This window comes from Leopardus geoffroyi, chromosome D1, assembly GCF_018350155.1.
Source record: "Leopardus geoffroyi isolate Oge1 chromosome D1, O.geoffroyi_Oge1_pat1.0, whole genome shotgun sequence".
In the NCBI taxonomy this organism is placed as follows: domain Eukaryota; kingdom Metazoa; phylum Chordata; class Mammalia; order Carnivora; family Felidae; genus Leopardus; species Leopardus geoffroyi.
Window position 1 is genome coordinate 68828251 of NC_059329.1, and position 15912 is coordinate 68844162.

The following is a 15912-nucleotide window of genomic DNA, read 5'->3' on the forward strand; positions in this document are numbered from 1 at the left end:
GCTCAGAGCCTGGAGCCTGCTTTGGATTCTGTGTCTCCCTCTCTCTGTCCTTCCCCCACTTGCACCCTGTTTCTCTCTCTCTCTTAAAAATGTTTAAAAAATTAAAAAGAAAAAAAGAACTTTATTTGGTGAACCAGCCCTTGCTCCCCGTGGTGTGTGGGCTGTGACCTGTCCCCTCCGCCCCCGTCTCCCTTCTCAGCATTCTCTCTTGCTACCCTCCTCTGCTCCTCTACCGGGCACCGTCATTTTCCAGCCACCATGCCTTTGCCCATGCTATTCCTGAACGGGTCACGATGAGAATCCTACCCATTCTTTAAAATCCTCACAAATGCAACTCTTTTGCGAAGTATTCCCTGATTTCCATCGCCTTCCCCAGGGTGGGGATTTGCCTGTGCCTTTTGTAAGCCCCAAAGCAGTTTTGCTGTTCCTGTGATACAGCACCCTTTACACGGGACTTTGTGCTATAGCTAATTGTGTTTGCAGTGAATCCTAGGGTCTGTCCTGTCACCCCTCACCCCCTCCAGTGCCTCGCAAGGGCCTGGCAAGCCCCAAGTGCTGGATAGAATGGGAAGGCAAAGCGGGGGCCTTTAGAATTAACGGGAATGTTCCACACTTTCTTCTCCAGCCGTTTTGGCCCATGGGCACAGGCTGTGCCCGAGGCTTCCTGGCAGCCTTTGACACGGCATGGATGGTGAAAAGCTGGGACCAGGGCACCCCTCCCCTGGAGCTGCTGGCCGAAAGGTGAGTATCGGCGGCAGGGTTTCCGTCTGGGGGCAGGGCTGGTTCCAAAATCAGGCAGGAAAGAGAGCAAGGCTGGCCCTTAGGCGACTCCCGGATGAACCTGGGATGAATCTTTCATTTGCCTTCCCACACGGGCCCTGATTTGATCATCAGCATCCCCAGGAAAACTTTGTCTGTCATGCTCTGCCCCCTTCAGTGACTTCTTTCATGGGGCCAGGACCTTACGACCTGAATGCAACAGGGAAATCTTGACCTGGAGCGGCCCTGAAGTTGGGGTTCCCAGCACTGCCCGGTCACTGCAGAGCCAGAAGAGGTTTAGGGGGAAGCCTTCACTGCAGCACTGAGTATCCTCCCGTGGGGGCTGGATTTCTGACCTCCCAGGCCTCCTCTGCTGCTGAGATCCTCTGGGGCTTCCGCCCAGACTCCTGCTGCTGGCCACGTGGCTGTAACAGCTGGTGGACCGGGGGAAATCAGGGCTGGTGAATGGGACAGGCCTCTGCTGGTCTTGGGTGTGGAGGCCAGTGGTCATGGGGGGCAGGCCATAGGACGCAGCTTGGCTGAGTGGTGGTTATAGCAAAACCACAGGTCCCTCTGCTGCCAGCTGTGTGTCCCTGCCCTCTTCTTGGGGGAAGAAGGCCAGCGTCACTGCCTGTGGACCTCCTCCCACCTTCTCTCCAGTCCTTCGAATCTCCCCCACTTTGTGGATCCATGAGGAACCATGAGGGCCAGGCTTTGAGGGGAGGAGTATACAGACATATCCAAGGAGCCTTTAAGAGCAGAGCAAAGGGGGGGGGGGGGGCAGACAAGGGCCTGAGGCTGCCCTAGCAACCCCTGACCCCTGGGCTTTGCCTCATCCTAGAGAAAGTCTCTATCGGCTGTTACCTCAGACTACCCCAGAGAACATCAACAAGAACTTTGAGCAGTACACATTGGACCCAGGGACACGGTACCCAAATCTCAACTCTAACTGTGTCAGGCCCCATCAGGTAAGTCCTTCCCTGGGCCCTATCGGGGCCACCCGTCACTGAGCAGTGGGTAAGGGTCATGTAAAACCTTGCCACATTCCAGATGAATCACTGGAATCTACTCCTGAGATCGTTGTGACACTGTATGCTAACTAACTTGGATATAAATTTAAAAATAAATACATTAATTAATTTAAAAAGAAAAAACAACAACAACAACAAGAAACTTTGCCACATCCCTGGGACTGAGGCCACCAATGCCTCTTGGCTTGGGTGTGGGACCACTTCCTGTCTCCAGGAGAGCTCTGGAGAAAACTAGAGTCAGCGTGTGTCTAGCCCACAGAAAGAACTAGAACACGTGTGGCGTCCACATCTGCACATGTGCTTATGTGTTTATTGTCACCGCGCATATGTGTGGCTGAGCATGCCTCCCTCAAATAGTCTCCTCGGCCAGCCATCAAGTCCTTTCAGTTCGCAGTCCAACAGTCCCTTTTGCTCCCGTTGACTCAGAAACACACAACCGCCAACTTCTTCGGGCAATGGTACGAAGAATGGTGTGATGTTCTTAAAGTTAGCCAATTACATTTTCTCACGCCTGAGTCCCCCCACATTTGGGTGGACAACTGGGTGGGACCCGTTGCTCTGTGTCTCAGGTTCCCCAGTTCTCTTGCTGAAGGCCATCCCCTCCAGGGAGAGAGGAAAAGATAGATGGTGGACACTGGGTAGAGGCTGGGTCAACCCTGAGACTGGCTTTGGGGAAAATACTGGTGGGCAGCTATGTGGTTTCTTTAAAGTCAGCACTAACCAAAGTGCTTGCTTGCAGGTGAAGCATTTATACATCACTAAGGAGCTGGACCAGTGGCCTCTCGAGAGGCTGGGCTCAGTGAGGAGATCTGTGGGCCTCTCCAGGAGGGGTAAGCAGCTGACCCGGGTCCTCGGCCAGGCTGCTGGCATGGGGGTGGGGTGGCCGTGGGGGCACAGACCCTGCAGTCCACTAGGCTATTCTGCTATGAGCTGTGTGACCTTGGCCAGGGACTTCTCCTCTGTCCTGCAGCGTCCTCTTCTCTAAAACCAGGACAGCAACAACGCCAACTGTAGATGGGTTGGAGAGGAGTTAATATGCATGAAGAACTTAGGACATGAAAGTGAACTGGGGAACTACTTTATTGGGGCCTTGCTTTTCTTTCCCTGTTGTTTCTAGTGTGGGGATCTTGTCTCCCCAGCTAGATAACAAGCTCCACATGCTACCCTCTTTTCCTGGTGGAGGGAAGGGATAGTTACACGATCCATTGGCCTCGCTCAGGTCCCCGTCCTGCTGAAAGAGCTCTCTGGCTTCTGTTGCCTGCCTGGACCCCGCATCCTCCCAATCTCTGGGTGCACACAGCCTTACTGGCCACCCCTCCTTCCCTTCATGCCCCACGCCCCACTGCTGCCACCTCTGTAACAAGCTGTTGCACGTAGCCTGGCCGGCCTTTCTAGATTCTTGCCATGGCACAGCCCTCTTCTGTCTTCTCAGAATGCCTTCTTTTGTCTGATGAATCCCTAGACACTCCTCAAGCAGCAGGTACACCTGCTCCATGACTCTCACTTTGGCGAGTTCCGCTGCCCTGGCAGATGAGGAGCAGACCTGCTCGCGTGCCCCCTATACCCACATCTCTGCCATCACAGCATGGTGTCATCGTCACCTGCTGCCATGTCTGCCTGCCCCACCAGATGAGATGTTGGCAGGGTCCACACAGTGCTCCCCGCTGTGTTCGTATGTAGTCTCTGACTGGCGCCTGGCCACAGGGGGTCTCAGGGATTCTGCTACAGGAGAACATGTGCCCTGTCCCAGTATCCTGCCCTCCCTCCCACCACACTGTTGACAGGGTGCCTCGGGGCTGCACCCATGCCCTTGGCCCTTGCCTTGGTGCTGTTCTTCCTGGTCCCCAGGGAGGCTGCTGAGACTTCCCCAGAGCCCGTCACCACTGTGTGTCTCCCCTGGCTGCAGAGTCCGACATCCGGCCCAGCAAGCTCTTAACCTGGTGTCAGCAGCAAACCGAGGGCTACCAGCACGTCAATGTCACCGACCTGACCACATCCTGGCGCAGCGGCCTGGCCCTGTGTGCCATCATCCACCGCTTCCGGCCTGAGCTGATGTGAGTCGGGGGGCTCCGGTTGAACCTGCCAAGCCCTTCATGGCCCAAGGGGACCCGGGGACAAGGGGGATGAGAGCTGTTCTGCGAGATGCAGAATCTTGGCTCGAAACGTATCTTCTCTTGGAGGTTTTCTTAAGTTCTTTTCCATTTGCACTGATTACTCTGTCAGCAGCTTGCGTGACCTGAGTTCCTAATCTGTGAGGAGGAAGAGCAGCTCAGGCCGCATGCGTGTGCTTGTCCCCGCATGTCCTCTCTGTCACTGGGGAAATCGAGCCTCTGCCCTTGGGCGTTCTTGTCCCCACGTCCCCTCTGTCACTGGGGAAATGGAGCCTCTGCCCCTGGGCACTCTACCCACAAGAGAAGAATTCCGGGCAAGACCTCATTCTGGGAACCAGTTTGAGTTTTACAGCCGAAAGAATTCGAACTGAGATGTAGACCAATCAGCTGTGTGGCACTAGGCAGGTCACTTGCCTTCTCTGAGTTTGTTTCTTCGTCCACCTATTGGCAATAATGGCAGCATCATTAGGAACGCTGGACACACTTTGTGATGTTGAAGACCCAATAATACATCTGTTGATGTTGGATTCAGATCAACTGCAGAGTAACTGCAGGTCCACGAGTACATTCATCCAAAAGGAGGAAAGGAAACCCACCAAAGGGTTAGCAGTCGATACCTTTAGGAAGTGAGGTTGCCTCAAAAAGGCGATGGGACGCTCACTTGTCACTTTATATGTCGTATACACCTTGATTCTTTTTCTTATGAGACATTCATATTACTTTTAGAATTAAAAAGCACAAGAACATAAAGGAACTACTTAAAAATAAAGTAGCAAACAGGTGTAAATTATCTTCCCATTGTTCCAGCCCAGGAAGCAATGCCTAAATCTGATTTGGTCCCACCCTGAGTGAGAAGGAGCTTCCCTGGAGAAGCAGCGGGTGTGTGTGTGGGGTGGGGGTGGGGGGGGGGGGTTGGTGCTGGTGAGGGCAGCAGGAAGGGGATGATGAGGGCAGGGGCTGGGGCCACACCTCCCTCCCCACACCCCTGCCACTGAGACCCGGCAGAGTGTCACTCATAATGCTCCTTGTGGGTAAGTTTGTTCAGCCCATTGTTCACACCCATGTCTCCTGTCCTTGACCTTCACTTTGTTTTGATTCTCCAGCAACTTTGACTCTCTGAATGAAGACGATGCCGTGGAGAACAACCAGCTGGCATTTGACGTGGCTGAGCGTGAGTTTGGTATCCCCCCGGTGACAACAGGCAAGGAGATGGCCTCAGCCCAGGAGCCCGACAAGCTCAGCATGGTCATGTACCTCTCCAAGTTCTACGAGCTCTTCCGGGGCACCCCGCTGAGGCCTGTGGGTAAGGCCCTGCTTTGGGGCGAGACTTTGCTGCACCCTTGGGCCATCTCTGCCCCATGCCCATGTCTGGCTGCTCTGCTCTCTGGTGTCATCTGTTCTGGGGCTGGCCCCTGCCTTTCCTCTCACTTTGAGGCCAAACGGGAGCGGACCCCACCCACCCAGACCTGTGTGTGTAAGTGGGTGTGTGTGGCAGGTGCCACGAAAGGTTGAAGGTCTGCCCCTGTGGCTGGGAGGTCACGGATGGAGCCACACAGCCCCTACCCAGCTCACTTGTATCTTTCGTTGCGGGTAAGGGAGTTATTTGGAGGGACCTTGTAGCAATGACCCCCTCTCCCACCGCCCCGAGTCCTGGAGTCGCGGTGGCGGGGTCTAACCTCCATCATATTTTTATTTATGAATAGATTCTTGGGGCAAAAACTATGGAGAAAATGCTGACCTCAGCTTGGCCAAATCCTTCATTTCTCACAACTATCTCAACCTCACGTTTCCGAGGAAGAGGACCCCGCGAGTAAGTGTCGACCTGCTTCTGTTTGGTGTGTCTTTGCTCATGGATGGGGCAAGGGGGAGGGCAATGTCCTGCTCTCTGTCTGTGAATGCTGATGAATTACACAGATAAGGTGCTCACGGAAGACACGAGCAAAGCTCAGTTTAGTGACTGACCGCTTTTGGAAGTCGCCCCGGCACCGTGTAGCTGGTTTCAGTGACCTGAAAGTGGTTCTAGGAAGGGCGTGGCAGAGAGCTGAGAGTTCACGCGGCTGGAGCGTTTTTTAAAGTAAATCAATATTCCGCTATATGTTAACTAACTAGAATGTAAATAAAAATTTGAAAAAAAATAATAAAGTAAATCAGATTAGCCCTGGCTGCTAAGGGGGGAAGGAGGAGACGATTTCTTCCTTGTGAAACAGTTTAGATCAGGATCACAATGGCCGTTAGTGGCAGAGGTGTGGGAATACTACACTGACATAGTCTGTTCGGTTAATTTCACTTCCTTCTTTCCTCCCTCCCTCCCTCCCTTCTGCAAATGTTTATTGCGCCCTACTGCTTGCCAACGTTAGGGCTGAATTCTTTTTGACAAGTAGCAAGTATACAGAGGTGAAGAAGGTATGCCTTTGAGGAGCTCAGAGCCTAAAGAGCTTCCCAAACTTTCCTGACTTACAGCACCATCGGTCCCTCAGTAATTTTTATCACAGTGCCCCTGGCTCAAAAGAAACCCTTATAAGTTCTGTTTGCTAAGTAGGTATACATCCAAGTAACTTGGTAGGGGTATTTTGCCAGGTGTATAACAGACCTCACCGTGTTTCCCTAGAAAATTTAAAGTATCCTATGACTCCTCTACAAGTACACTACGGGGCCACGGGCTGCCCTGGTACACCGTTTGGGAATTAGGAGCCTAATGAGAAATTGTCATTTTATTTGAATGATGGCATCGCCATGCTAGACAGGATACAAGTTATCTTGCTCAACGTGCTTATTTTACAGACCAAAAAAATTAGAGGCCCAGAGATATCAGGTGGCAAGTACTCACACAAAGCTCGCCTCCCTCCACAGAGCGGCGGGACAGCCGAGAGTGCTGCGGGCCTTTGCGTGTGTCTCAGTCTCTGTAGGTTGCCAACAGTCTCCTACTCGTGGTCAGTCATGCCCAGTCCTGCCAGCCCTCCACCCGGGGTGGGGCTGAGCCACGTAGCCTCCTTTCTTTCCCTCAGTTGTGTGAGCAGTGGTCAGTTTTTCCACTGAGGTCTAGGCTCCCAGGAACGTCGTAGCCTTTGAGCTAACTCCAGGAGTGGGCACGTAATGTTCTGCCACACCCTGTCTACGGGACGGAACGGGCCAGCAAGGCTAGGGCTGGGGCAGGAAGGTGTGTGCGTCGGCACACCACAGCTAAGGGGCCACGCCTCGCCCATGCGCAGGCTCTGTGTGAAGGCACCGTGGCCTACCGCACGTCCCACTGAGTGCAAGCCACCTTCTGGAGCCCAGTCATAGGCTTATTTCACCCCAGCGCAGCTAGGCTTTCCTCCAAGGATCCCCACTTTGGGCTTCCCCATTCCAAGCAAGCCAATGCAGCCTTTCTGGAAACAGAGGCAAATATTTAACCCCTTTCTCCCTTCACCGGCTTTCTCCCACCACTCAGCCCACAACTGGGAACAGCAGGGGGAACTGGAAAGGAGTGTTTACACCTATCACTCACCCCGCCTCTGTTTACAGAGTGACAGAATTGAACCAGCCTGGCCAGCTCTGGGTCACGTGGTAGGAATGGTCAGCAAGGCCAGCCAGGCCCTCCAAGGGGTGCTAGGTCCTCACGCTACTTCTCGCTGGCTTTGCTAGAAAATGCAGGGGGAGTGGGTGGGCTCTGCCTGGCCCCACCCCGGCTAAGTTTGAACCATGTCCAGTCACCCCAAAGTGTGCTAAATGGACTGCCCATCCTGCGAGGGGTCCAGTCCCTCCCCCTGCCCCATTTAGGTCTAGGATTTGCCACACTGTTTGGATAGGTAGAAAGAGTAGGTCATTGAAGTAAGTGCTTGGCATGGGCATTATCTGTCCTCTTGCACCTCAGATTGACCGAATGCTTCCTCTGGGTGGGCTGGTGAGTTAGGCCCCTGGATCACATTCTGCCTTAGTCATCACTGACTAAGAGACAGTCCACCCCTCAGTGCCAGTGCAGTGATCAGACCACACACAGACCTCCCCATCTGACCATGCGTCTTCTTGTACCCGCACACTATTTGGTTTGGGGAACCTACCTGCAATCCTCTTTGGCCTTGGCATTTCCCACAAGCAGGGTACTCAGTACTCTCCAGCATCCCGCAGGATGGGCACAGAGGACGTCTGCACAGGAGACTCTGAAAACTGCACACACCCAGAGGCTCCACGATGGTCACACCCAGAAGGTGTCGGTGCAGTTAGACACACAGTCCTCAGCACCCCAGCTCAGGTGCCCCTGTGGACCAGCCGTGCAGGCTAGACCTTGCCCACATGACTACGCCACAGCACACAGCCAGGATCTGTACACATAGGGGCATCTGTATTCAACCTCACCCCCTTTCCCCATCCCTCCCTGGCCCTGCCGATGCCCTCACTAACTTCCAGAGGAGCATCTTGATATGGGGATCGAGGAGCCCATATTTGTTCACAGTGCGGCATCTTAATCTGGAGAGGGTCCGGTTTTCTCTGTGGAGCCAGTCTTAAAAATTTCTCTCCCTCTTTCCTGGTTTTCACTGCTGGCGTTAAATTGTTGTCTCATCCCTAACCCTGATAGCGTCCAAATCCCAACCAAGCTGATCAACTCCAGGCAAAATAAAAGACTTTTCACCTCCAAGGACCTTGTTTGCTTTTAGAGAATGTAACTTTCCCCTCAGTCCGCCAGGAGGATCATCCCTCTGGTGAGTGGTAAACGACTGAGGTTGACTGATCACCTCCGGAGACTGAATGGCCATGCCTGGGGAAAGAAGAAGAGCTTGGGGATTATATTTTCCTCTTTAAAAGCTCTCAGTCTGCTTCTGAAGATCTGCCTCTGGTCCTGTGGCATAGGAAAATTCCCGGGGACTCCAGAGCTCCTGTCACCATGCACCACAAGTGACGTCTGAACACACATACGTGGTCCCTGTCCTCCTGGGTATGTGTTCCTAGACCTACTGCTTGTGGGTAATGCCTGCATTTGTGGCCACTCCAGTCACTGCATATAGTATGTTACGACACACTCGGGGCACCTGATCTTTCTTTCCCCATTCTGAGCCCACTCCTTGGAGGACAACACAACACAGAGGTGTCCCTTATTCATGACAAGCCCATCCCAGGAGCCACGTTGGCAGCCCCAGGGTACTCATCCTGTTCAGCTGGCTGGCTGTGACCCAGGCGGCGGGCGTTCTCCGTCAGCACTGATCCCGGGAGAGTGGAGTTCACAGAGCATGGCTCGCGTGGGTGTCTGGTCTCAGCAGTGAGGGTGCCCGCCCAGCTCTCCTCTCCTCGCTCCTCCCACACAAACACTTTCCAAAGAGCCAGGGGCATTAGGTAAGGAAGTCTTTCTTCCATCCATATTTACTGAGCATCTATATTATGTGGCGTTCTCCTGTCGGCGCTGAGGGTAGAGCAGAGAACAAGACAGGCAAGGAGGCTGCCCGAGGATGCTGACCTTCCAGGGGCACCGTCTGAATTCCTCTCCCCTTCCCCAGCTGCTCTCACAGAACCTCCACCCAGCAGCCAGGGCTCCCCACCGGCTTTATAGTACTTCTCAATTCAGAGATGTGAAGAAAGCCCGGGAGGGTTGAGAGCACCGGGTGCAGATGCTGCCCGGCCGAGCAAGCACCAGGCCTTCGAGCTGCCGCTGTGGCACCTGCGGTTTGAAGGCTGATCTCTCTCCTGTTCTCTGTGCAACACAGCCGGGGATTCTGAGCTAACCTACAGAATGGGAATACGTTTGCAGCCAGGCAGACAAAACCATATTTAAGCCTGCTGGGGATTTGGCACACGTTTGAACCTCCCTTTGCTTGTCTGCAAAATGATGGCACCAACCTCAACACGGCACTGCTCCAGTACTTAACTAGCACGATCCTAATTAACAGTGTGCCACACTTCCATAGCCAACCTGATAAGTGTTGTGTGTACGTGACTTCGTTAATCCTTACAACAACTTTGCTCCAGTGCAAAGACAGTATGAACCAATGCAGGTGTGAGCCCCTGCTCTGCCTGCCGTGTGAGAAGGGCTCCACAAATGGTAGCTCCTGTCCCTGAGGAGCTGTGAGTAAATGGAGACGCCTGTTTTCTGAGATGAGGCAAACTAGTTGGACTGAACGCTTGGTTCTGCATCGCAGCCGTGATCGATGCCGCACCTTACTGATAAGTGTTGTGTGTACGTGACTTCGTTAATCCTTACAACAACTTACGAGCTAGATAGTACATCTAGGTGAGGAAATAAGAGATGAAGAAGCTGATGTCAGAGACGTTAGGTGATTTTCCTAAGGTCACACAGCTGGGAAGTAAGTCATGACTCTGTTACTGAAGAAGAGAAGAGCTCCCTTGCCAGTGTCACTGGCCATCTTTCTAAATATCATGGCTGCCTCTACACATCCGGGCATTGCCTGCAATGGCTAGTCTCTCTTCTTGTGCCCCAGATCTAAATCTCTCCAGGGTTAGCCTACACTAGCTAGCTAAATATAAAGGCATTTTCCTTTGAACTAACATCACATGAAGTTGGGCTTTATGGGAACATGATTATCTTGCACTGATCAAATAAATAATCAGTTTAGCAGGTATATGTCTTTGATTATTTGTTTAAATGGAGACACCAATTAGTTTAATAAATGCCCCGTAGTATATGGACTTTTTCAAATCTTTGGGAAATCATCATAAGAAATGTGTTCTTGGGGCGCCTGGGTGGCTCAGTCGGTTAAGCGTCCGATTTCAGCTCAGGTCACGATCTCACGGTCCGTGAGTTCGAGCCCCACGTCAGGCTCTGGGCTGATGGCTCAGAGCCTGGAGCCTGCTTCTGATTCTGTGTCTCCCTGTCTCTCTGCCCCTCCCCCGTTCATGCTCTGTCTCTCTCTGTCCCAAAAATAAATAAACGTTAAAAAAAAAAATTTTTAAAAGAAATGTGTTCTTGGGGAAAAGGCAAAAAAAAGCAAAAGAAAGTGAGCTATTCGTGTATTCTCACGCTGTCTCTCACTGGGCACAATAAATACTTTTTTTCCCTTCTTGTACTCCATTCTTCGTAGAGCAAAATAGAGTCCAAGGAGATGGGGTAGTAATGCAACGTTGGCTTCCAGATAGAGATAAAGAGATAAGAAAAAATTAGGTAAATCCCTAAGATTGACTGTTTTTCTGCCTTTCTGTCTTAACCTAGCTCTTTAGTTGAGAATCAGTGCTTCCAAGATCAATTCATAAGTAAGAGTAGAGACCGTTCGGGTATGTATGTAGGTAACCTTTCCATATAGACCGAATGTTACTGTCCCATAGCTCAGGCTGAATCAGAGGAGTGGAGGTTACCCCATCCACTTCCTTTATTTCCCCCAAAGGATTTGCGGTCGTCTTAGGTGGTGCTACTGGGCACATTCCGTCCTAGAAGTGTTTTTTGTGAGCCTGTGGCTAACATACTGGGTTTGGATCTCTACAGGCTCTGATGTTGGAACAGTCAAGCCCTAAGCTGTCAAACGAGAGTAAGATGTGTTGCTCTTTGAGAGAAAAGCCAAGTCTTTATTTAAGGTGGAAATAACACAAAACAAAGCAAAAAAACGCAACAGAAAACCCTAAGATTATGCGTGGAGAGTTCTTGTTGGATAGGACATCCTGTACTTTCTTGCGCTCCGGTCTCCCCCAGCAAACCATTCATAGGCACTAGAGCCGGGGGCCCAGACAGCCTGTGCCTCTAAGACCCAACATTGTTGCGAATAAGGTCATCTGTTTCTCTTGGTGTTTGCCCAAGCGTTTGGGTTGAAATCATTTCCATTCACAGAATAATGATTTATTAAAAGCTGAAGGAAATGTTGAAGGGAAGGCAGGGCCCTCAGATCTGCTCTTTTGTGCTGCCTGAACAAGGGAAGGGTCAGATTTCTGAACAAATATCAATGACTAAACAGTGGTCGATCTTATCTTTCAAAATATTAAAGGTGCTGGTGAATGTGGAAAGGGAGCAGAGGAGACGGGAGTACAAAAGCAGGGGAAGCAGGTGCTTCTGCTGGGAGCAAGTGGGTACACAGCAGTGTGTGTACTGGGGGCTCCAGGAGTTCCTGGTGCAGCGCAAGCATGGGGTGAAGGGGCTGTACTCCTGGGTTTGAGGGAAAGAGTGGCCGGCAGCCCTCCCACTGCATCCCAAGTGGAAGAAAGCCTGGGATTTCAGCTGGCATGCTATTGAAAGCCTGTCTGAGGGTGGAGGCTTCCCAGGGAAGGGAACATCCATGGCCCTTGGGGGCCTGGCCGTTTGGAGAAGGCCCCAGCTAGAGACTGATGGCAGGATTCCGGGTAGTCTCACCATAAGCGTCAAGAGGCAATTTTACTCTAAAAGAGAAAAGCACAAAAAATAAAAGATGGGCATTCATTGAAAAGGGCATCATGAAACATGAAAAACAAATAACCAAATTCAAAAGACTTTATTGTGAAATACAAAACGTTTGGATACTTTCAGAGTATGTAGCTAGCATGGCGTAGATTCATCGCGACCTTGTACAAATAACTGGTTTCATTTTGTGGACTGGACTTAAACACTGGTCTTCAGTCTTTGGTTCATCCTGTTACATATTTTTTGCTTACTGATTGGTCTCCTTGTTGGACATGGCATGTTTTCTTTTTTCGCTAAACGTTCTTCCTTTAGTGAGAGAGGTATCCATTTCCAAATCCTAGGAAACCTACTCGCTTTATGTTGCTTTGCAAGCACCCTGCTATTTACTCTTGGCATATTGTCACGTGTCCATTGATAGACATCCCAAAGCTCTGTGGGAAATGTGGGTTCAAAACTCTGCATGGCTGCAGAGACCATTGCCAGGGCTAAGATTTGTAGAATGTGAAAATGGGAGCACTGTGCCCATGGATAAATGAATCCAAGCTGTCAATCAGTTGGTGAAACCAAACTGTCCCCCGGTTATTTTTGTAAATCTGTTACAGCAACATTGCTTTATATCCAATTAGTTGCATGGTAAAAATGCTCATGGCAAAAGTGCTTGAAGCAAGGACGTCTGCTGCAAAGATGCTTATGGCTAACATGCTGGGCATGGGGAGGGAGAGCGGTGTAACCCCAGGGTCAGGATAGACTTAGCCGGCAGGGTGCAGTGAAGGCACCCAATCCAGCCCAACCCCCAGACTCAGCTCCATCGGTGCAGTCCCGCCCATTTCCTCGAGGTCAGGAGGCTGACCGTGAGTGTGGCCTTTGGTGGCCCTTGCAGGGTTACTGCAATGGGCGTGTATAGAGGGGGGTCCCCAGATTTAAATGTTCAGGTTCAGGCAGCAGAAAGGAGGCTGTCAGGGCCTATTGGTAGGGCAGCCATGTGATTTACTGTCTAACCAGGGTACTTTTGAGAGGGAAAGGGAACACTGCATAATTCGGCTGGGGAAAACGATACATCGAAACTGTCCTGGGCAAATAGGGCTGTATGGTCACCACAGTTTTCAGACCATACCTGATCCTATTTTGAAGTTGATAGAATACCATTTATTGGTATTTGCAATGGCGACTGAACGGCGGATTAATTTGCCATCAAATCCCTGGATGGCTGATCGGAGCCCTGGGAATCCCCACCTGTGAGGTGGGCAGTACCACTGCTTGTGGGAGGTGGTCTCCATGTTGGAACATGTGGACGGGCATTAGCAGACCTGGCTGGGACTGCTCTGAGCCCAGGGTCACTCTGACAACAGAGACAGTCCCCGCCTTGCCTCCAGAACAGAGATTCTTTGTGCTTTGGGAGGTTTCAGAATGATCTTTTGCCATGTGATTCCCACCCCTGCCGACAGAGCCCCCTCTAGGTTCAGGAAGGCTCCCTCCCATGCGTCGGAAGGGAACTCTGTGATAGTGTGTGTCACAGCGCAAGGTAATTTATGTCCGTTTGTCTCCTGGGCTGGCGACTGTTCGCGGGCAACAGCTCAGGGCCAGCTCCGTGGCGTTGGGGCTGTTAGTGGAACAGCGCAGACTTCGATGGCCCTGAACTCACCATGCTTTCTTGGCCGCTGCAGGTGGACGTCCAAACTGAAGAGAGCGACATGAACAAACGGAGGCGGAGAGGCTTCAACAACCTGGATGAGGTTCGTGTGTCAGTTTAAGCAAAGGCTGGTTGCCTGACGGCCAGTGGCCACAGCGCTGGCCCTTCCTTCTTTCCTCTCTCGTGAACCACTTGGTTCCAAGCTTGGCTTGATGGAAAAACCATCGGGTTCTGGTCCTCCCTCCACTACTTACGAGGTGTGTAACCTGGAGAAACAGAGCCTCTCCGGCTGTGGTTCACGTCTGTGAAATGCAGGCGATAGATTTGAAATGTATGGAACTTTTGCAGGATTTTTAAAGATTAAATAAGAGGATGTATATAATATGCCGAGCATGATATCTGGCACCTGTGTTAATCAATATATCATCGCTATTAACAGCAAGTAGGAACAGGGCATCAGCAGCCCCTCTGGTCTCCCAGTCATTGTTTCTACCTTTTGTTTTACGCATTTCTAGTCCTTAAGGCAGATGTCCCAGGGCCCACAAGTGCCACCTTCTGGTCAAAGTGGAAAATTACAAGCTACTTTGTCCAAACCAAGCACCAGTCTGTCTCCTGCTGAAAAATCGATCTGGCCAAAAAGAGAGTATCCGTTCCTGCTTCCCCAGGAAGCTCTTTAAAGAGACCGGAGGTACTCATACCATCTGAAAAAGCTGTCCTAACCCCACAAAAACAAGCATAGATGTTGTCAGTGAACTGTAGGATGCCGGCTTTAGCTAGCCTACCGGCGGATGTCATAATTAGGCCCCAAAGGCATGCGGGACAGTTTGTATAATACATTTACACCTGAGTTACAAGACTTAGAAAAGACTTTACCTTATGTGGATGAAGGTGCATTATTGCTGTATATTTTTAGGACACTGTTGTTCATGTCTGTGACTTGCTTCTTGTGGAAGCCTCGACCGGGATCCAGACACTGGTTCTCAACACAGTGACCTTTATAACAAATAGAGCTACAAGGCCCAACCTGGGGGGGTGGGGGAATTGCCTATTGTTCATTGCATTTTCTGGAAGGGGCAAAGATGAGCTCCGTTCAAGGAAGCCTGGAGTTCAGCTCATGTCTTAAAATGTGTACAAATACATTTTATCCGATGAGTTCACATCACCCTTTTCCAAACCGTTTCTAGAACTTCTTTGATCCCTTCAAGAGAGTTTGTTTCTCTGTCTCTTGGCTCCTGTGTGCGCAAGAAGCCAGTGAATAGGGAGGTGGTTGAGCAGAGGAAGCAGAGGCTGAGGAACAGGGTAGGAGAGACCTCCCACTTTCCCCAGTATGGGGTGTTGGCTCTCACTTACAGTGCCTGTGATCTGCCCCTCCCTCCTCCCTAGAGGCTTGCCTGTGATGCGTGTCTCACGTGGAAGTCTGCTCCTGCCTTTCATCCGCGGCTCATTTGAGGGAGTGTTTGTGCTCTTTCTGTCGATGGCAACACAGGAGTCAGAGTGTGGGAAGAAATCTGGTTACTCCTGCCCCATCTGAGATGTTGCTGGACTGTGATCGGAGCCAGCCATTTTGCTAAAGTCAGATTTAACTAAGGAATAATTCTTTCCAAATACTCGCTGCTCAAAATGTAGGCCAGGAGCCAACAGCAGCAGGATCACCTAGCAGCTGGTTAGGAATGCAGTGTCCCTTCCCCCAGACGCCCCCGGAATCTGAATCTGCATCTGAAAGAGAGCCGCCGGTGGGTGATTCGTATGCGCATTAACCTCTGAGAAGCGCCAGTCTGTGACCCAGTGTCTTGGCCCACTTTGGCCTTGTGCAAACAGTGACCACTCCAGTAAACCTACCCTCTTCTTCTCAAGCCTGTATTGATATGCACAGTTACATTCCGTACTTTGAAGTCAGAGTGACTCTGTGTTTGTCTAACACTTCAGAGTGGCTATATGCATACGAGGTTTCCCCTGGGGCTCTTAGGGACTCTTCAGAAGAAAAAAAAAATCATTAGACCTTAGCTTGCTTCTTCCCATGACTTTCTGCTAAATGAACGTTTCTTAGTCATCTTGAGAACATCTGTTCCTTTGAAGGAGGTTCATTGCCCCCTT

The 15912-nt window shown here is 51.2% G+C and overlaps 1 protein-coding gene across 21 annotated transcripts in view; it reads left to right on the plus strand.

Moving 5' to 3' along the window:
• MICAL2 (microtubule associated monooxygenase, calponin and LIM domain containing 2) overlaps nucleotides 1-15912 on the plus strand; it is a 223007-nt gene that overhangs the window by 103311 nt on the left and 103784 nt on the right. For all 21 annotated transcript variants that reach the window (XM_045484534.1, XM_045484525.1, XM_045484539.1 and 18 more), the window contains exons 9-15: nucleotides 626-741; nucleotides 1601-1727; nucleotides 2530-2620; nucleotides 3697-3844; nucleotides 5005-5204; nucleotides 5605-5711; nucleotides 13853-13921. In XM_045484534.1, the coding sequence (XP_045340490.1) occupies nucleotides 626-741; nucleotides 1601-1727; nucleotides 2530-2620; nucleotides 3697-3844; nucleotides 5005-5204; nucleotides 5605-5711; nucleotides 13853-13921 (858 nt within the window). The remainder of the gene's footprint in view (nucleotides 1-625; nucleotides 742-1600; nucleotides 1728-2529; nucleotides 2621-3696; nucleotides 3845-5004; nucleotides 5205-5604; nucleotides 5712-13852; nucleotides 13922-15912) is intronic.